Source organism: Rhineura floridana, chromosome 1 (genome assembly GCF_030035675.1).
Source record: "Rhineura floridana isolate rRhiFlo1 chromosome 1, rRhiFlo1.hap2, whole genome shotgun sequence".
Classification (NCBI taxonomy): domain Eukaryota; kingdom Metazoa; phylum Chordata; class Lepidosauria; order Squamata; family Rhineuridae; genus Rhineura; species Rhineura floridana.
This window is the reverse complement of record NC_084480.1, coordinates 154,599,351-154,620,724: the sequence shown is the minus strand read 5'-3', so window position 1 is coordinate 154,620,724 and position 21,374 is coordinate 154,599,351. Positions and strand designations below refer to the sequence as shown.

At 42.1% G+C, this 21,374-nt stretch overlaps 2 protein-coding genes across 2 annotated transcripts; one reads left to right on the top strand and one right to left on the bottom strand.

Moving 5' to 3' along the window:
- Nucleotides 1–3,297: 3,297 nt before the first annotated feature.
- LOC133390147 (cystatin-B-like) lies at nt 3,298–11,572 on the top strand. The gene is made up of 3 exons (XM_061638119.1): nt 3,298–3,549; nt 9,593–9,694; nt 10,861–11,572. The coding sequence occupies exons 1-3, from the start codon at nt 3,484–3,486 to the stop codon at nt 10,987–10,989; spliced, it is 297 nt and encodes a 98-aa protein (XP_061494103.1). The 5' UTR covers nt 3,298–3,483; the 3' UTR covers nt 10,990–11,572.
- Nucleotides 11,573–13,588: 2,016 nt separating this feature from the next.
- LOC133390141 (cystatin-B-like) lies at nt 13,589–16,075 on the bottom strand. The gene is made up of 4 exons (XM_061638105.1): nt 16,058–16,075; nt 15,719–15,837; nt 14,834–14,935; nt 13,589–13,819 (listed from the first exon to the last, which is right to left on the bottom strand). The coding sequence occupies exons 2-4, from the start codon at nt 15,782–15,784 to the stop codon at nt 13,691–13,693; spliced, it is 297 nt and encodes a 98-aa protein (XP_061494089.1). The 5' UTR covers nt 15,785–15,837; nt 16,058–16,075; the 3' UTR covers nt 13,589–13,690.
- Nucleotides 16,076–21,374: the final 5,299 nt, after the last annotated feature.

Genomic DNA, 21,374 nt, shown 5'->3' with positions numbered 1-21,374 from the left:
TGCTATTTGTTAGGTGAAAACATAGTGCCTATGTATATTTTTTCCTACCGGGGAAATAGCCACCTTGGGGGTGAAGGAATATTCATCAGAAAACAGGGTGGAGAAGTTCTAACTCCCCACCCCCAGTCCTATGAACCTGATCTACATCACCTCCTTCCCCCTCCACTACTGGTACAACTTAAAAAGAGTTGGGAACCATTCACACATCTTTGCATTGTCTCTGGTCTGGGTGAATTCCTTCATCCTGAAACTAGGGGACATGCCCTTTCTTGTGCCACCGAGACCCTCTGTTTCATATCTTGCAATTCATTTTCCTCCCACAGAATCAAAGTGAAATGATACAGCTTGAATTTCTGTGTTTAGTAGCTCTCTCCACTACTCCCTGGCTGGAAGCAAAAATTGCCCATAATAAAGGATTTTTATTGATGACAAAAGGGAGCTGCAAAGAGAAGCATTCATGCTCTTTCTAACTCCGCTCTTTGTTTAGACAGAGGGAGGTTTTTAAAATGTAGAAATAGATTATCCTAATGGTTTAACAAATGTCATCACATCCTTGAAAGATTTGCCTATAAGGGAAAATATAATAGGATCAGCAGAGTTCTGCTATGTCGGTCTCTGGACAAAGGGCCTCAGCTTTCCACATTTAAGATATTATTTTGAAGCCTTCCGGTTGAAACGATTATGCATTTCATTTGGAATATGGAGGGGGTTCCATGGGTACAGATATTCCCCTGCAAAACTCACAATCTGGGGGCTTTCCCTAACAGTTTGGAAATTCTGGTCCAAATTAATGGCTCCCCAACTGTCCCTCCTTCCATTTCTAGACCATCCAGAGTTCTGCAATGCAGATAAATAAAACTAGTGTAAAGAATGGAAGGCCAAAGGGCTGTGCAGAATCCACAACACAGTCTTGAGAAGAAGGCCCATCTCAAGCCTCCCTCTGCAACAAGCTGGAAGGTTTGCACTATAACTGAATAGAGGTGACCCCAAATTACAGCATTTATTGGTAAGCTTTTTAGACAAGGTCTCGCCCAATGCACACAAACTATGAGTATCTCTGCTCTTGGCCTGAGTTGAAATTGAAAGGAGTTGCCTGGGTGATAAATAGGCTGCTGACAACAGACTACAGGCAACATGGAAGGGATGAAGGTGGTATGGGAGGGGGAATCTGGAGGTAACCCTAGATGATAACAGCTCGGAGAAAATATTAACTAGACCCTCTCGCAAAACCAGCTAAAATTCAGGAGGCAACACTTCAGTAAAATTTTTAATGGCACTGGACCCCAATTTAACTTGGCCATATTAACTTGGCTGGAGGGTATGTGATGAGAGTGGAAGATTTTTGCACCTATGGTGGGAATGTGTTCATAACAGGGGGTGTTGGGATTTTTCACCAAAATATCAAAGGTCCACTGGCCTTTGTGTGCTGTTGTTTAATGCCAGATTGGTACACACTCATCCATGATTTGATCGTGGATGAAGGTGCCAATTTGGTGTGCATTACCGAGGCCTGGGTGGGAGCAGGGAGGAGTTTATATGACCCAGCTTTGCCCACCTGGATACTCGGTGCAACACTAGCACAGGCTACAGGGATGGGGGGGAGAGTTGCTGTGGTCTACAGAACTTCCATCTCTGTCACCAGGAAACCACTCTGTCTTGGAGCTGGCTGTGAGGGCCTGCACATGGTGTCAGACCAAGGAAACAGTAGACTAGGGTTGCTGCTGGTGTACCATCCTCCCTGCTGCCTGGCAGCTTCTCTAACTGAGCTGGTGGAGGCCATCTCGGTTGTGTTACTGGAGGAGCCCAGAACAATAGTCCTGGGTAATTTCAATGTCCATGCTGAGGCTGCCTCTAGTGTTCCAGCTTGGGACTTCATGGCCTCCATGACGACCATGGGGCTGTCTCAAGTTGTCACTGGCCTGACACATGGGACAGGGCACACCCTCGACTTGGGTTTTGCTCCAGATGGAGGAAGGGGTGGTCTGGAGATGGAGGGGTGGATGTCACCCCATTGTCATGGTCAGACCACTTCCTGGTAAAGTTTAGTCTTATGGCTCTGATCCTTCCCTGCAGGGGTGGTGGACAGATTAAGGAGGTCCGCCCCCGGAAACTAATGGAATCCACTGGATTCCTGAATGCCTTTGGGGAGTTCCCAGTAGATAGAGCAGGTAACCCTGTTGAAGCCCTTGTCACACTGTGGAACTGCGAAGTGCGTCAGGCTCTTGACATGGTTGCCCCTTGGTGGGCAGTTGCTCTCTGAGTACCTAACACAACATACCAGGGTGATTAGATGCTTCTTTAAGAAGGGTCCAGTTCGAAAAAGTTTGGTTCCCTTTTTTTAGTTATGTGAACAGGAACTTGCCACAGGCCAGTCCTCTGGCTTCCCATGTTACTCACTGGTGGAGTCTGGTGCAGGCTACAAAGAACACAAGAGAAGTGACTTTGTAAAATGTCCATTGGTCGCTAGACCACATACACTCTAAAGAATGTATATCTGGTTTTTGTTCATTGTCGTTTTATATGTGTTTGAAATCAATAAAAAATTAATTGTGAAAAAAAATTGTAAGTGCCACAAGTTAATGAAGCGCAAAGCTCATGGTGCAACTGAACTGGATATGAGGTGGGGGAAGGGTCAGAGCAGGGAGCCACTCATGTAGACAGACCTTTCTTGCAATCTAAGGGGTGTTTTATATGGGGGACTTTTATTTTATGAGGAAAATGGAAATCCAAACTACCTTCAGCTCAACTCCCAACACTAATGAAGTCTTGTAGGGTTCTTGTATCTTACCCTGGCAACCTAACTCCCAACCTGCAATACAAGGATAACAACTGAGCAAACAGCTGTGTTAGCAGGGACTACTCTGCGCTTTCCCCTGATCCCCTCTGCATAGGGTTACAATACCGGACCACACCACATGGTTATTGTAAACCTCTTGACCCCTCCCCACCCCAGCTAGCAATATTAACAGTGGACAACACTGCAAGGCTCTGTAAGCCACACCCAATTTACGGTATGGAGCAATTGACTATATTTGTTTTGGCATTTGTAAGGCTAATTAAACGTTTAAAAATCCAATAAATGATTCACACAAATTAAGGTCTGAGTTAAATCCCTCCCTTTTGCTTCGGAGTGGGTGGGGGACACTCTTAATTATTATAATGCAACGCCCAATCACAGTTTACGATGAACCCCTCGATTTTCTTCACGGATTTCTGGGGCATCTCTCAGTCCTCCCCCACAGGAGATTTTTTTTTTAAAAAGAGTCTTCTCCAATGTGAACTTGGAAATCCTCAATCCGATACTGGGATGCATCACGCCTGGCTTTTCTTATTTCTCCGCCTCCTCTCCTTCCGTCTGTCCGCCTGCCTATTCGCTTGACCAGCTGACAGTCAGCTGCTCAAGCCGCTACCAAGGCCAGTCGTCGCCCGCCTTCCCGGTTTCGTTTTTACGCGGAAGCCGCCACCGGTACTTCTGACGTCGAGATGAAGTGCGGAGGAACCACCGAGGCCCAAGCAGCCACAGCAGAAACGCAACAAATTGTGCAGGAGGTAGGAGAAGGGCGGTGTCCCCCTTGCAGGCTGATGTGGGCGAGGTCGGCTGATGGGTGGGGTGGACGACTGGAGAGCTTGGCGGCTTCCTCCTGCAGGGACGGGTGCGTCTGTTCGTCGGCTTTCTAGCTCCTGAAATGAAAGGAGGGCGAGCAAGCGCTCAGTTTCCTTCCCGAGGAAAGAGGGCCTCCTGGAGACTGGCCATCCCTTTCCCCTATAGAAAACCGGTAGAGGTCCTCGTGTTAGTCCGGGTGCCAAAGGGGTCAACCTGGTGCATTGTTTTAAATATGCTTAAACCGGCCCCCGCTTACACATTTTCATGGCTACTGCTATGGAGGCTTCTCCGTCCACAACTAAAGACAAGTTATGGAGAATTGGTGATATATAAAAATGGGGTAGCACAAAGCTTATTTTGGGGTGCAGGGGTACATATATTATCAGGGCTGCGCATTCAACACTGTTTAGAACCAAGATCATGCCTGTCAACAAAAGACTAATGAGAAGCAGAGTTTATGCATTTGAGCCAGTTCCTCTCCCCCACCCCCTGTGATTACATAGTTGCCCTTCTGAGATATTTCAGCCTGTTCCTCTTTCAGTTCCTCTTCTCCCCCCTCCCCCTGTAGTTGCATTTTTGCCCTTCTCAGTTGCTTTGGAAGTCTCTGGGACATTCCAGCCTGAGACTGCCCATGACTCATCCATCTGCAAGCATTCAAAGGGCCCAGCTTTTCAGCTAGGTGTTCTGCTGTTCTAGGACAGTTGCCCAACCCCCTTGATGAACAAACTGCAGATGCTGCCCCATGTACAGCTTGCACGTTTCAGACTTCGTGATTAAGGCAGTCTTGGCCGTATATATGTAGGGGGAAGGAGGGAAATTAGCAAATATTCTGCTTCTGATGACTAATCTTGTGTCTGAAGATTTTAATATAATTTGTGAGCACTCTTGCGTGAGTATGTGCTCTCTCTCTCTCTCTCTCTCTCTCTCTCTCTCTCTCGTATACATAATCTCTGCAGGAGGGCTGAGAGGTACAGTTGAGGACTTCTAATTTGCTTTGTTTCTGTGCCTTCATCTGACATGGAGGAAACTGGCAAGTGAAGCTTTCCTTATCACTATGTTAGTATCAGGACAATTTCTGCATGTCTGGCTGCTATTACTGTCCCTGTCAAAGTGACTTCTAAGTCCCTTAGCAGAGATTATAACTAGGTTCCCTATTTTACTTGCTCTGCTCCTGATTCACGTTTCCATGTACATCGCACCATGATATTGACTTTGACTCTGTTTGAGGTCATGTTGTGTCATACAAATGTTCTGCTTGTATCAAGAGAGGACTGTGTGTGTATGAATTCACATTTAGGACTGTGGTGGAGAACCTCAGGATGCAAACCTAATTAAGCCCACCATGGGTCCCAGTTTGGCCCATGAGGCTGATCCCCACAAACCATTGCCACATCAGGTATGGAACAGGTGTGGATGTGGCGCTCCTGATTGTTCCTTTGCAAGCGAGGTCAATGCTGATCAGTTGATTGGTGCTGACAAGAAGCCCCACTGGGCTGATGGGGGGCTGGTTCACACAGAGGTTTAGTGCGGGTTTGGTGCTACTCACAGCCCCTTTTAATTTGCATGGATCACGTTGCAGGCAATCAGCACAGAACACAGTTTTCCTTTTTAAATCTGTAGTATATCAATGCTCTTTAATCCAAAAAAGGAAGCAGAAAAGTCTCCAGTTCGTATCTCTTCTGCTTGTAGACACTTTACTCCAGTGCTTTAGGTGGGTGTGTCAATCATTCCCCTCTCCATGCCCATTCCCTTCTCCTCTCTTCTTTCATTTCATTTTCTGCTTGGCTGCTATCTCCCATTCTGCAAGCCTGCAGCAAACTGTGCTTTATTTTTCTTTTCCCCCTAGTTTGTGCACAAAAGCATAACACTGGTCAAGCAAATATTTGCATTTCAGCTAGATTGTAGCAGTGAAAATACCAATAATCACACTTCAGGGTTTTTTTTAATGCTTTTTAGCATGCTTGGTTGCCAAGGTAACCAGAGGAAGTACATTTTGACCTTAAGACGGAGTGGTCATTAGGAAGCTACTTGATTGATCCTGTCCCTTCAGTGTGAATGAAAAGCACCGTGTTTGCACCCTAATCCTAAGTAGCTCACAAAAATTAAAATCTTAATACAAAATACAATAAACCAATAACATGAAAACCCTAAAGGCCTATGCAAACTCACCAGTCAGTTCCAGAAAACATTTTGTTGATCCTTAGGGATGCCAGGCTAGCTAATAAAATCTTTATTAAATAATGATTTTACATTTTTTTTAAACTTCAAGAAAACTGGTACCTCCTTGGCAGGGCTGGTGCCAAAGGGCTCCCAGGTTGGGTCCTGGCCGAGGGCCCTCTAAAAGGCCCCTCCTTGGGGTGTGGGGGTAACACTCCCCTTTCGCGATCCTCGGCAGGGTTGACTCCTGACCCTGCCTGAGATCACAGAGACGGAGCTCCCAGCCCCCCCCTACAGACCATGAGGGCCCACAGCGCCTGCCCGGTCCACCTACCTCTCCTCCCTTTCTGTGAATGTCCTGCATGCTGTGCGTGCAGCTGCCATCAACCAAGATGGCAGCAGAGGCTTCTCTAATGGGCTGATGGCCCAACCGCCATCTTGGTTGATGGCAGGCATGTGCATGCAAGCAGCGTAATGAACATGCGTGCCATCAACCAAGATGGCAGTAGGGGCATCAGCCCATTAGAGAAGCCTCTGCTGCCATCTTGGTTGATGGCAGCGACCTGTGCGCACAGTGCACAGGGCATTCACAGAAAGGGGAGAGAGGTAGATGAAGCAGTCCTGCATGGTCTATGGGGAGGGGGCTGGGCACAGGGCCCCTGGGGTAGGCTAGCCCTGCTCCTTGGGATGAATTCTACAGGGACACTGTTACTATGCAAAAGGTTCTGGCTTCAGGACCTACCTACCAAATGTCAGGTGAGGTAAGGAAACCTGTGATAGGGTCCCTCTTTGTGACCTTGAGGCACCGGGAGTAGACCTAGAAGTAGGTTTTCTTCAGTTGGCCAGGGCCCAGACTGTTTAAAGCCTCAAATATCAAAAGAAACAAAAGTTTGAATTGAGTGTAGAAACTAGTGGGAATGACCAGCCCAGGCCCTAGAAGACCAGTGTTATGTGTTCCCTTAGGCTGGTATCTCTTAACATCCTCCACACTGTATTCTGGGTCATTTAAAACTGAGGAGGGGAGAAGATTCCATGGGAATGCTCTCTTCAGCAGTATCCCTGTGGGAAGTATAACCTTTCCAGCTCTCAGTTCTTGCTTCACCTCTGTGCGTGTTTAAATCTCTGTGCTTTTAACAGATTGGCCCCCATAATTTCACCTTTGATACCTATTGCCTCTCATCCCAAATTTTATACTACTGACAGGGAACATCAGCTAAAAGAATGGAGTATGAGGGGACTCCATAGATTATGTGATTTCTTTGCAAACTCTCTTCCCCTTTCAGTTGAACAACTAAAACTGAAATTGAGGGGAATAAAATTGGACTGGTTAACATTAGCTCGGGTCTGCAGTTTTATTATTTTAAAGTACACAAAACAACAAGTGACAAGACCTCTAACACAATTTGAGCAATTACTCCAAGATATGCGCAAGGGAGAAAAGGGTCTGGTCTCTAAAATTTACTCCATTTTGCTTAACTCATCTCTAGAATCCACTCTTTCACTCAAGGAAATATGGGAGACAGATCTGGGCTCTGAAATACAACTTAGAGATTGGGATAGGTTGTGGGAAGCAAAACCGTTTAAAACTGTCTCTAGCTATGTCAGAGAACATTCATTGAAAGTGATACATCGATGGTATCGCACACCTGTCCAGATATCACGCATGTTTTCCACGGCCTCTCCATTTTGCTGGAGAGACTGGGGGAACAAAGGAACATATTTTCATCTCTGGTGGGAATGTGAAAAAATACAAGCTTTTTGGCTCAGGGTTTATGATGAAATGTTGTTGATTTCTAAAGAACGCTGTGATTTCATGCCAAAATTATTGCTATTAAACATTTTTGATGCTACACACAGAAAGCTGCTCTCCAAAGAACTGATCACCTACATGACCTTAGCAGCAAAATTAACAATTGCATCGCAGTGGAAATCAGCAAATGACCTTTCAATAGAGCACTGGTATACAGGCATACCACGCTTTAACGTACACAATGGGACCGGAGCGTGTATGTAAAGTGAAAATGTACTGAAAGTGAAGCAATTAATGGCGTCATGCCATTAAGTGTCCGTAATTGCGAGGCGCGCATACGTTAAGCAGGGTATGGTGGCGTATGGAGCATGTATGTTATAGCGAGGCGACTTTAAGTGAAGCGACGTTAAGCGGGGTATGCCTGTAACTCCCTCTGGAATATAGCCATAATGGAAAAACTTACACATGAACTAAAACTAAGACAGGGGAAGGAAAAACCAGACTCCTTTTATTTAACTTGGCACACCTTTATCGTATACACTTTGGAAGATACGTTTGTGCACCGTCCATTAATGGCAGCCTGGCGGATATGGAGACACTTATTAACGTTGTAACGGCCTTGCAGAAAGGAAACAGAATTTTATTCACAATCATTCAGACTGCGCATCAGTTTAGGCAGAGGTTGAGTGTCCGAGAGATTTTATTTCCTTTGTTAGCCTTTGATTGTTTCTTTGTTTATTGTTGAGTAACTGTATTAATAGAGAACTATTGCTAGTCGGGCGGTATATAAATTTAATAATAAATAAATAAATATTACTTCCTTTTTTTTCCCAATAATTTTTTATTCAAATTTTCATAAAACAAACAAAACAAATCAAAAGAAACATAACACAGTAAGATTAAAAATAAAAATAAAAAATTTGACTTCCGATTTGTCACAGGTCAGCTATAAATATATAATATATATCAAACCTGTCCCTTAATACATACAAAATCACTGTTCTCCATAGTCTATCTTAGTTAATCATCAAATCCCATTATCATCATTTCATTTTTCTCCTTCAAGCAAAAAGTCCAAGAGAGGCTTCTATTCCTTAAGAAATGTATCTGTCGATTTTTCTCTAAGTAAACATGTCAATTTATCCATCTCTACCAAGTCCATTAATTTCAATAGCCATTCTTCTGTTGTTGGTGTTGATTCCATTTTCCACTTTTGTGCATATAATAATCTTGCTGCCGTAATCATATATATTATTCTCCCATATTTCTTTTCTATTTGTTTATCCATAAAACCCAATAAGAAAAATTCTGGTTTTGACTGAATATTTATCTTTAGGATTTTTTGCATCATCCTATCTATCTGTGCCCAGAATGATTTTGCCTGTTTACACAACCACCACATATGATAAAATGATCCTTCTTGTTGTTTACATTTCAAACAAGCATTAGAAACATTACTATACATTTTTGACAACTTTTCTGGAGTCATATACCAACGATACATCATTTTTTAAAAAATTTCTTTAAGGTTATAGCATAATGTAAATCTCAAGCCTTTTTTCCACATATTTTCCCATTGATCCATTTGTATATTATAACCAAATTTTTTTGCCCACTTTACCATACACTCTTTTACTTGTTCTTCTTCCATATCCATTTTCAGCAAGAGTTTATACATTTTCGCAATTATATTTTCATCATTTGTACACAAACCTATTTCAAAATCAGATTTATTTATTTCAAACCCATACATTTTCTTATCCATTTTGTATCTTTCTAACAATTGTAAATAGGCAAACCATTGAGAACTATATCCTTCCTTTATCAGTTGTTCTCTCTCTTTTATTATATATTCTCCATGTATATTTTCTAATAGTAACTGTATTACTTCCTGATTATACCGGTGTCTGATGTAAATGAGAACATTCATGTCATATAAAGATACCTGTGAAGAAATAAAATTAAAAATTTATCTAAAAAATACCCCTATGCTTTTGAGAGCACAAATAGCTGAGGTCTTGCAGGTTGCACATTTTTAAATGCAAAAACCTCTTGTCTCCCCCCCCTTCCTATTACCTAAGGTGAAACCACAAGTGGAAGAAAAAGAAGGCAGAAGCTTTGAAGTCTTCAATGCAGTTGAATTTAAGACACAGATAGTTGCTGGAATAAATTACTTCATCAAGGTACCATATTCACCTGCTATCTTCTATATAGCACACGTTCGCTCTTGTGATTAGCGAGCTGTGTACAGTATATCTCGAATAAAGGACAAATAGATTCCTTGTAAGTGGCACCAAATCAATCCATCTGGTGTACATTTCAGGCAAAATGATTTTGCACTGGTCTGAGCCATACTGGATGGCCTTGGGAAGTCAGCCCTCGTTCTTGCTGAGGTAATCAATCCTGGCTGTACTTCAGAAGGCAGGTGGGGCTCACAGGATCGAATGCTTCTCTATACACACAAGTTTCCTGCTCATATAAGTATAGTCCAGTGGAGACAAAAATTCTACCCTTGCCTTTCCCCTGACATGCTAGTCTTAAATGTAGAGGGCATTTATTTTGATTGATGGTGGTGTGAAGGAGTGTTCAGTCATGCGAGGCCCCACCTGCAGTTAGAAGTCGTATAGCTACTACACAGATGTAATTACTTCACTGAGAATTAGGCCCCATTTACTAAATCTGCATCTGCATTGGAATTGTTTTTTAAAGATACTGTTAAATATGTTTTGTTTTTAAAATGTTCTTAGTGCTTTATCATCTGCTTGCTGCTCTGGAACCCTTGGGAAGGAAGGGATATAAATTTTAATAATAATAATAGTCTTGGTTTTCTAACAATAACAGCAGTAACACATCTGGTCTGATACAGACTATACCACTATTCTTCAACCTTGGGTCCCCAGATGTTGTTGGACTACAACTATCATCAACCCCAGGCAGTTTAGCCAGTGTTCAAGGATGATGGGAGTTATAATCCAACAACATCTGGGAACCCGAGGTTGAAGAATAGTGGACTATGCAGTCTGCATCTGCAATGCAATCATTTATTTTGGTGTTGAAGCCTCAGAGAATGGGGGGATTGGATGATCTCCCTGAGGAGTGCTGGGAAGATGTACCCCTTTAGCATAGAATAGGCTGAATAGAGCCCCTGGAGACTGTTTGGTGTCATGGAGAGATGAAGTTTAATCCTTCTCTGGGAAAGAAGTGTTGATACTCCCCCTTTCCATTACAGCTATTGAAGTGAGAGGAGTTCTGATGCCCAAGAGGTAGGATGACACTCCTGCTCATGCCATCACTTCACACAACTTACAGCCCCCTCTCTTCCTTCCTTCCTTCCTTTCTTTCTTTCCAGGTCCATGTTGGCAATGATGAGTTCCTTCACATCCGAGTGTTCAAAAGCCTCCCTCATGAAAACAAGCCGCTCGCACTCAACAGCTACCAAAGCCAGAAAGGAAAGCATGATGAACTGGCTTATTTTTAGAGGGTTTTACTGAAGGCTTTTCCCCCCGTACATTTTTTTTTAATCAGCATTTATTATGCCAAATGCAAATAAATCTTTTCTGTAGTTCTAATTCTTTTTAGTAGTATGATATTGCAAGTCAGCAGTGATGTTGCCATGCCTTGATCATGTTAATTTCTGTGATGCAAGTATTCAGGTGTTACTTGTGTGTAGGCCATAAGCATGTAGATTGTGGCGTGGAGCTGTGCTTTTAGCCTCACCCTGTATCTCTCTCACACACACGCATATCCATGCTGGGTGAGTACAAAGCCCAATGCATGAGCAGGACACTGGAATAATCAGGCTTTCCAATTGTGGGGAACCTCTGCTCACAAGCAGCAGCTCACACATTGGGCTTTTTGATCACACAGCCACACACACGTGGTTACTAAAAAAAAGTCCTGATTTTCTCTCTCTGCCGCTTATGCCTGACATGCAAGTAATGCCTGAATAGGGCTACATGCTCATTATACGCACAATAATTAATCTGGTGTGCATTTATTTTTGTATACTGCTTCACTGACTCCTTCCATCAATAAAACAATTTGCAGGCTTTTAAAAAACATTTCACTACTGCCCACAATCGAAACAGTTTTTTCCCCTCGTGTGTATGTTCAAGAGACAGTTTTTGTGCTTCATTTCAGAAAAACAAACCCAGATGCTTACACAGGAACAGTGGGATTTAGAGCACACCTAGGCAGTCCCTTGGGGAGAGCTACATACGCAGTCTGTTGGGTGGAGGGAGCTAGTGACCACATGCTCTGAGCGGGCATTCCTTAAGGACACCTTACCTCCCCAAAATATCTCCTCTGCTTTTGGACTACAGAGATGACTCTACTTTCCATGACTGAGGCCTAGTCTATGCATGCAGCAGAATGAAATGGTAGAATGCTGAAGTGGTAGACTTTATTTTATTTATATATTACATTTATACCCGGCCTTTCTTTTCATGATGAAGGCGGCTTACATATGGTTCCCAGGCGGTCTCCCATCCAGGCACTGACCGGACCTGACCCTGCTTAGCTTCAGCAGGGTGCTGGCCTCATGTGCCTTGAGACCATAGCCTGGGACTGAGTTGATTCAACCACTTCTGGTGAGTTGCAGGGACACCAGTTTTGAATGTTTCCCCACATCAAGGAAACCTGCTTCTAAGTAAGCCTTTTAATCAAGCACCTGCCTAGCCATTGAAGGTGATGAGAGTATGCCGGTGATGTTCCTTAGCTCCTGGTTGTAGCACGACCCAAGCTGTGTCTGCCACCATCAAACTTAAGCAGATGCATAGAACAGAGAGGCAGCAGCAGAGTTATTGAGTGGACATCTGAGACTTGCGCAGCTGCTACTGTGAGAAGCTGCTTGTCTCGGCAGCTGCCCGCAGCGTAAGGGTGAGAGGAGGCAGCAGTTGCAGCCGTGTTGCACTCTGCACTTTGAGTAGGCTAGTCCAGAGCAGAGCTTGGAAAAGTTACTTTTTTGAACTACAACTCCCATCAGCCCCAGTAAGCATGGCCACTGGATTGGGCTGATGGGAGTTGTAGTTCAAAAAAGTAACTTTTCCAAGCAGAGGACTGTTTTACTTCACTCTGCTGCCACCCCACACTGGCTTACCCCCAAGCCACATCGCCTGTAATGGTGTGAGCATGTGTGTGTTGTGTGGTTCATATAGTACATAGTATACTAGTGTGTGTTTAGTTTTTGTTTTAAACAAAATAGTATGGGCATCCGACGGTGGTATTTGCTGGCCTGGGCTCCTTTTGGGTGGAAGGGCATGATGAACATTTAATAATAATATTTGCCAGCAGCAAGGGAGATCTTCTGAATGTGTAAAACTGTAATACTTGGTGGGGTTGATGGGAGGGGGAAGAGGAGGGGAAAAGACTGGCTGATGGTGAAGCCAGCCATGTCCACATCTGGGCACAGTTTTAAGATGGAATGTAAGAGGGGGCAGAAGATATTAAACTATATCTCCGTTAGGTGTTATGCAAGTTTCAGGTTGCACCTAAGGCTGTTGGAAAGAAGGAACATACACAATGGTCGATCCTCCATACTTGAGAATCTCAAGTCTGTCTTCAGTCTTAGTTGAAACACGCAGGTTCCTTGGTAAGTGGAAGACAGGCTACTTCTTCAAGGAAAGAACAACCAACTGAATGCATAAAGCAAAGCAGAATGGACATTTCCTTTTTTCATTTGGGTATTCCAAGACAAATGTTATCTGGGTCCCAACATGTGTGAGGTAAAGGCTTTAAATGCAGATTAATAGTTGCCTTTACATATCCATATATTCATATATATCCATATATTCAACTATATCTCCGTTAGGTGTTACGCACGTTTCAGGTTGCACCTAAGGCTGTTGGAAAGAAGGAACATACACAATGGTTGATCTTCCATACTTGAGAAAAAAGATGGGCTATCAAGCAGAGAGAGAAACAGCAAGAATTGAGCCTACGTGCCTTGTTTTCTAAGGAGCCTGTAAGTGTAGAAGTATAGCATCCACTTTTCTACTCTCGTGACACTAGTAAAAAAGTAGTAAATGGAGTAAGAGTTGCTGTTAGACTGAATGCAATGCAGAATCACAACCTAGAGCTTCCCAAATAAGATGTTTTATTTGCAGTCACTTGCTGACTTTAACATGTCAATCTGCATCCTGTAATATTAAAAAACCACACGAGATAGCAGAAGAATCTCATTAGAAGTAGTTCAGTGGATCACTTGCCACCTTCCCAGTCTGGTAACCACTCAAGGAGGGTGCTTCATTCATTTGAGGAAGGGGTTTCAATACACGCAAGTGCATGTATTTACCTTGGCCAATATCTACCTGTACGGAAGAGAGAATGAACTGGGATTAAAATGTTACATTTTATTACTTACTCTGTTCCACATTAACAACCCTAAAATGTGAACCTCCAAATACTGTTGGACTCCCAACACCTATCAGCCCCAGCTAAGATGGTCCATGGTTAGTGATGATGGAAGCTGGAGGTTGTTAACATCTGGTTCAACACTGCAGATCAGCCACTCCTGTGTAAAGTTTTTAGTCAAGGGAGGGATGGAACTTAAGGGAGAAGTAGCTGCATAATAAGAATTGCACTAAACAGCAAATGCACATTGGTTTGAGAAATCATTTAGATTTTCCCATTTACTGGACAATTTTCTGGCCAGCTTCTCACAGTGGGAGGAACAACTTTTTCAGGGCTTTACTGTAGTAACCAAATAAAGACAGAAGGACCATCTTTCAGGTAGTACCAGAGTACACTGTTTCTCTCATTTTGCAAAACTAGTGAAGGACAAATACTTGTCTGTCTAAAGTTAACCCAGCATATTAAGTGATGCAAGACTTCCCTGCTTGAGCTAGTTTTCAATGGCAAAGGCATTCAGTAATTAACAATACTAAAATACAATAACAATATTAAAATATGTGGTTTGATTAAGCTTTTTTAAATTTCTTTTGAGGCACTGCTACTCAGACTAAATAGGAGTGATAGAACACATTAGGATTTTTATTATTTTATCTATACCCCGCCCTTCCTTCCAGCAGGAGCCCAGGGCGGCAAACAGAAACACTAAAAACACTTTAAAACATCATAAAAAGACCTTAAAATACATTAAAACAAAACAACGTTAAAAACATTTAAAAACAAACTTTTAAAAAGGGTTAAAAATATTAAAAGACATAAGCAATTCGTCTGGGATAGGTCTGAACTTAAAAGGCTTGTTGGAAGAGGAAAGTCTATTTTGAAATAAAAAAAAGTTCTGAAGTTAATTTTTTTTTTAAGAGATAGTCCATTAAAACATTCCTGAAAATTCCTGATAATTCAATTGGTTAACTGACCTTAATGAAGTAGTTTGTTCCAGCAACAACTTGTGTTTTGAACTCTACAGCATTGAAAACAGGGTAAATCTTGTTTTCCTTCTGTTCTATGTGAGATTTCATCTGAAATAAAAAATAAATTATAATGTTACTTCTTAGATGGCACAGAAATTAACCATAGCCACAGAAAGAGGTGGAAGTTTACAGTGTTCTATTATTAATTTTGTAAAAAAGTTTACAGACTCAAATCATTTGGGACAATTGCACAACATCTACTGTCTCAAGATAAATTCTAACCTCAGGCAAAGGGTGGATCCTCATGGCTGCCCTTCCCAGACAAGTCAGACCAGTTCACCTTGAATTGGGATAGATTCTTACAGAGAGTTGTTTTTTTGTATGCAACCAAATAATTCTGAGGATAGAAGTTATTTTGAAGAAAAAATACAGTAAAAATGGTATATAAGGCCAGGCAGCACTGTGGTCAACATGAATAGGGTGACAAAACATTTGGCCATGCTCTTTCAGCAAGGCATCCAGTCTCTGAAAAATATTAAATTGCTTCTTTACAGCAAAGATCGGCATCTCCATATTCATTTTCCAAGCTCAGTCTCTATGTGGATGGCCCAAGACAGAAAATAGGGGGATCTGGCAGGACAGGAGAGAAAGGATTAATGCCCCTCCCCATCATAAAGATGCATTTCCACTGCTCTTATAAAACTTTGAAGCAAGGGAGACCACCTGATAGAACTGATTCCGAGGTAACACTTCAGACATACACACAACCTGTGTGCAGACAAACTGGGACTGTTGTTTCGTTATTGGATCACAGCTTACAGATAAGATGCATTTTCCACATTGATTTAATTTATATACAAAAAGCACTGTTTTAGTAGGCTCTTTGCTCACCTGATCAGCTAGCTGCTGAACATCTGGAGTCGAGGGTTTGGCATCACTTATGCCTCCGGCCATCATGATGACAAATCAGACCTGAACAGGCTAGAAAGTCTCTGCAAGGAAGTCAGCAACTGTGACGAGAAAGGTTAGTCAGGCATATTATATACTCTCCCACAGTCACATGACTTCTATGTAGATGAGTTTAAACAGTCACCATTGGAGAAGGAAAATAAAGAAATAGCACACATACATAGAATTCTGTTACAATGGATTGTTAACAGTATGGAAAAAAACAATTTAACATACTTGAGTTGCAGAAGATAAGATTATATACACACAATACAATCAAACCTCAGTTTTGTGACAATTGAAGAGAGGGGGGTGGAGTCCTCCTGATTCACCACCAGCTTAACATGAGTAACGGGCACATGACTGTCTTTTGCCCCTTGGAAGACTTCTTCCCTTATTGCCCAACACAGTTGTGAAGTTACCACACCCACACTTCTTGCTTCATCACTTCAAGAGTTGAATGGAGGGAGGGAGCCCAGAATGACGAAAAAGCTTAAGTAAAAAGTCAGTTTTATTCCATTTGTGTAAATTAAAATTGTATATAAAAAAAAGCCCAGCGCGTTTTGGCTAATCTTGTATAGCCTTCATCAGGGGTTGAAAGAGACAGATATACATTGGAATCACTAAACATTCTGTACAAACCTGTAACAGTTTCTATTTTTTGAGAAAGGGGGGTGGGATGGGAGTACATACATTTCTTTACTCACATGCTTATTTTAAATTCTTCATTCAAAGTAATGATGATTCTGGGAGAGAAAGGGCAAAAGGTCCTACATTCTGAAAGATTCTACAACTTTGGTTAATTTAACAATTTCACAATCCGACAGACAATTGAGGTTGTTTCTTGTGTGTGCGTGTGTGTACTTGTTTTAAAATCAACTGTCAAGCAAATTTAGCAGCATCTGAAGTGTACCAGTTGGACGTACTTTAAACAAGCATGTATATGTACTTGAAGCATGTGAAACACCGCATGGGGGACCAACAAGCAGAAGGAAAAACACTGAGGATCGTTAACAGGAAGAGGGTGGAATTATGTGAAAAGGTTTTTGGCCAGGCAGCCTAGAATCATAAAGTTATTTATTTATTATGTTAATTTTTTTTCTCCAAGGAGCTAAGGATGGCATGCTCAGTTTCTCCTGCCCCATTTTTTTCTGCACAACAAACTTGCAAGGAAGGCTAACCTGAGAGACGGGGAATGACTGGCCCAAGACAACCCAGTGAGCTTTGTGGCTGCATGGAAACTGGGCCCTGGATCTCCTTAGTCTTTGTCCTACATTTTCAGTCACTGTACCATGCTGGCTTTCTTGAAGCAAATCTGCAGAATAGCTACTTCAACTACACCTCAAGGCAGTTGCTCACTGGCTGGTGCCAGACCAGCTTTGAAGCAGATAGATTCAATAGTCTCCAGCCAGTTACCCTCTTAACTGGAGTTTATATGTAGACAGAAATGTGATATGCTTCTGTGCTGTATGCTGCTCTCTGCCAGTTGTATCAGCTAGGTCTAAAAACTCAAATGAAGGGAACTTGGGTAGTTTCTTTTAGCTGAGATTGGGTAAAAAAGTATCTGAAACGACAGAGCACTTGGAAGTAAGATGGGGGAGGAGCTCAGCTTCCCACTTTTGTCCTCTTTTAATGGGAAAACTAGACCCCGCCCTCATGCTTTATGACTGAATGAGGCAGCCACATGATTAACAAATATAACTGTTCTTGTTATATCTAGTTTGGCCCCAAGATTATTGCAAACAGAAAAACTAGAGCAACGCTGGAAAAAAAATACTAGTTTCAGAAAACTGATAAAAGATAAGCTCCTTTCGGGCATAAATTAAGTGAAGTGGGAGACATGCTGAAAGTGGCAGCAGGGCCACACTCCTTTCCCTGCTCCCCCCAACGTTATGGGTCTTAGCTCAGTGGTAAGATTGGGGAAAGAGCACAGCTTAGTGCTAGGGCATCTGCTTTGCTTGCAGAAGGTCCCAAGTTCAATCCCCAGCTGCTGCCTGTAAACCTTGGAGAGCCACTGCCAGCCAGTGTAGACAATACTGAGCTGGATGGACCAATAGTCTGACTCTGTATAAGGTGGCTTCTTGTGTTCTCTAAACGCTTGAGTTTTTATCCAGAGCTAGCAGATTCACCCTGAGCCAGAGCAGCTGAATTGTTAATTTGGAAAATCAAAGCCACAGGCAACTGAAGGTGAGAGTATTTAGCTGAAATCAGTAAGAAGGAGCCTTTTAAACTTAGATCTTCAACAATACTGACAGGCCTCAAACTTGGTTATTTAAGCCAAGTTGGTTCTGATGTGGTACTGCAATAGGGAATTGTCTTTCCAAATTTGATAAAATTATCAAATATGCTTTTCCTAGCCATGAAATTACCAAACTTTAGAGAAAATTTCTGCTTCTTTCAAGATTTGTCAAAAGCCCTATGACAGCAGTGTCCAACTCTTTTTTCATACTTGCCCAAACTGTGGCAAATTTGTTAACATTTTCACCACATGACCCAAACATTTTTTAACTGTGTTTTTAAACAAGTCTGTAATTTTCAAAATTAGAAAAGCAATTACAACTCAAGGACAAATCTGTAATTATTAAGGGAAGAGGGCAGACTTTTTGAAATTGGTACATGTGTAAAATAATTTTATTAATTATTTTATTCAAAAATAGGTGGTAGAAGTAAAGTAACAATTCACCACAGGTCAACAGCCATTTCGCCACATTTGGTGAGTAGCAACTGTGCTGGACACCAAGGCTCTGTTAGGTTTAATATGTATATTTATTTAAATATAACTAGGGCTGTCAAAAATTAAGTGAACACAGGGCTGATTATGACTATTAAAGACCATTGCTAGATTTTTTTATCCGTCACTTTGGATTCACAGCAGCCACAAAAAATCTTTCATCTGTCTTGCACATAAAATGCAGCAAGGGAGGGAATGTGAAATAAGCTGAGATCCAAAAGGTAACACTCTTCACCTTAGGAAATCAGGTCCATCAGCGTGGAGATTATACAGGTATCTAGTTATTTTGTAGTCTGTCAAGAGGAAAAAGACAAGACAACCAGCACAGTTCTCTCACAAAGTATCTTGTGCACATTTAAGATTGGGAGCCCACCCGATGCTCTCAGGAGGACACTCTCTAAAATATCCACACAATTACTTAGCCCTCAGACAAAATAGCATAAAACAACAAGTGCCTAAATCAGGCATTTCAACTGCACGGAGGTGAAAACAAGATTTCAAAATTATCTACTGGACGATTAGCAATAGGGATAGTCCCCCTCCACAGTTCTTTCGCTGAAGTAATCTCTGAATACCCATATATTTACATAACAACATTCTAGCAGGTCAGTAACTGCTTGTGCAATTTTCAGATCCAAGTCTGTTTGGAAATGAAGTACTGTGTAAATAAAGGAACCACATGTAGACTTTACATAGGGCCTAAGCACACCTACTTGGACTTGCTTCCACTTAAGTGCATACAGGATCTGCATCTGTTGTCTGTCTATTATAGACAAATTAGAAAGAGGTTTCATTCATATCTGGAACTTGCAGTGAGAGGTATGCATTATTTGCTTTTTAAAAAAATCTGTTTCCTTATGCCTTCCTTTCCTTTTGTATAAGGAAGCCCCCAGCTAGATATTCACTTGTTAGAAATTCCAAGTTAAGATTGTTGGAATAAGCAACAGTCTGTAATTAATACCCACTGTACTGTTATGGGCCCACACATCCCCGAGAGATCCCAGAGCAATCTTACAGTGCAGAAAGGAGATTGCAGAGGACAGTCAGTACCAGGATAGGGAAGCTGCACTAAAAAGCACTGACAAGAAGATGCAGAAGAATGAAATGGGGGCATGTTTCAGATGCGCAAGACAAAAAAAGCCTGCTCCATATGGAAAGCAGAACAGCAGACACTCTGCACGTGCACCAAGGAAAAGACCTAAGGCCATAACCAGTGAGAAAGTCACAAAAAATGGCGCAGATGCTGCAAAGCAACACAGGCTTCTTTAAGAAGAGAGACCTAAAGAATAAGGGAAAATCTATCTAGCCGGTGGAAGCTGCATCACTGCAGAAGAAATTGTACAAGCCTTCTTGAACTGCAAGCAGCTGCATGGAGAAAGAGTAAGTATCCCAGCACAGGATGTGCTACACGTTTCCAACTTGGGCTCCTGTCAGTTAAGTGCTTGGGATCCAGGGGGCTCACCATCACATTTCCACGTGAAGAACGTACAATTTAGAAAGGGTCTACCATATTAACCAGAGCAACTGCAGATGAGCACCTATATTACCTAAGCACACAAGCAACATGATGGCTACATTCTCCTGTGCCATTGCAGCCCAGGCCAGACAACCAGAACACAGAAAAAACCTACAGCTGGCCAAGGATCTTAAGGTGTCTGCATGTCCCACAACCATGAGCTGTGATTGCTATATCAGAGCCAAAGCTACATGAGCATCACTAACCAAGTCAAACCAGGCCAGAGCCACAAAACTAATTGACCTTGTGCAGTGACATGTGCAGCCCAATGAAGGTGATTTTTTATAGACTCAAGGTAGTGTCACATGTCATAAAAAAGGATGAAGTGTTTGCAACATTACAGGACAGTATCACTATGACGAGCAACGAATTTAAATGCAAGCCACTTGCACTCTGGGCTGACAATGCAGGAGAGTTCATGTGGAAGAATGTTGAGGACTTCCTGAGAACCCATGCAGTAGAGCACCAAAGGACAGTACCATATATGCCCCAGCAAAATGGGGTTGATGAAACAAACAGAACTGTACCTGAAATGGTAAGATATAACATGCTCCAAGCTACCAGAAAAAATACTCTGGAGGCAGTAGTCACAGCTGCTTATCTATTGTATTCCACAACAGTTAAGAAAACTCTGTATGTAATATGGCATGGAGAAAGACCCAGTATTGGGAATATCAAAGTATTTGGCTGCAAGACATATGTACCAGAAGAGAAATGCAGCAAACTATGGAACAGAGCAGTAGAAGGGATTCTTGCTGGGTACAGACAAATCTGTAACGTTACAGAATGCTGAATCCACACAGAAAAAACCATGTGTTTTAGAAAATTGTGTCATCAGATTGTGAGGCTTATATTGCAACTTTGGAGTGTTGATTCTTGGATTCTTTTGCTTTGTGTACACCTTGATGGCTTTTGAAATGAAATAGCTGCATACTTTGCAGTGTAACCGTGTGCTCTGTGTGGTTTTCTGAGGCAATTTATCATGTACTGGGATCTCGGGCAACAGAGCATAAAAGGCAATCTGCTGCTCTACTAAAACAAATTAGTTATAATTTGTATGTTTATTATTTGATGCTGCCAATGTGCTTTATTATAAGGCTAAGCTTTGGAAAATTGTCAATAAAACAGGCATGATGTTCAGTACTCCGCAGCACTTGAAAGCTGATTTGATTAATTTAAAAAGATGCTAAAAAAATACTATAAAGACAGAATCCTTGCTAGCCTATAATGTTGTCTAGCAGTCAAGCACTTTAATGAATATCAGTTACATCTAACAAAGGCTGCAACCTAAGCATATTCCTTCTAGAGATGTGAAGGCCCAGGGGGAAAAAAAGAAAAATTCAGAAAAACAC

Excerpts from the sequence above, each read along its gene's own strand:
- LOC133390147 (XM_061638119.1), top strand. The coding sequence starts at position 3,484 with ATGAAGTGCGGAGGAACCACCGAGGCCCAAGCAGCCACAGCAGAAACG. Across the intron at positions 3,550-9,592 it reads CGCAACAAATTGTGCAGGAG|GTGAAACCACAAGTGGAAGA; the intron begins GTAGGAGAAGGG and ends CTATTACCTAAG. Across the intron at positions 9,695-10,860 it reads GAATAAATTACTTCATCAAG|GTCCATGTTGGCAATGATGA; the intron begins GTACCATATTCA and ends CTTTCTTTCCAG.
- LOC133390141 (XM_061638105.1), bottom strand. The coding sequence starts at position 15,784 with ATGATGGCCGGAGGCATAAGTGATGCCAAACCCTCGACTCCAGATGTT. Across the intron at positions 14,936-15,718 it reads TTCAGCAGCTAGCTGATCAG|ATGAAATCTCACATAGAACA; the intron begins GTGAGCAAAGAG and ends TTTTTATTTCAG. Across the intron at positions 13,820-14,833 it reads GAACAAACTACTTCATTAAG|GTAGATATTGGCCAAGGTAA; the intron begins GTCAGTTAACCA and ends TCTTCCGTACAG.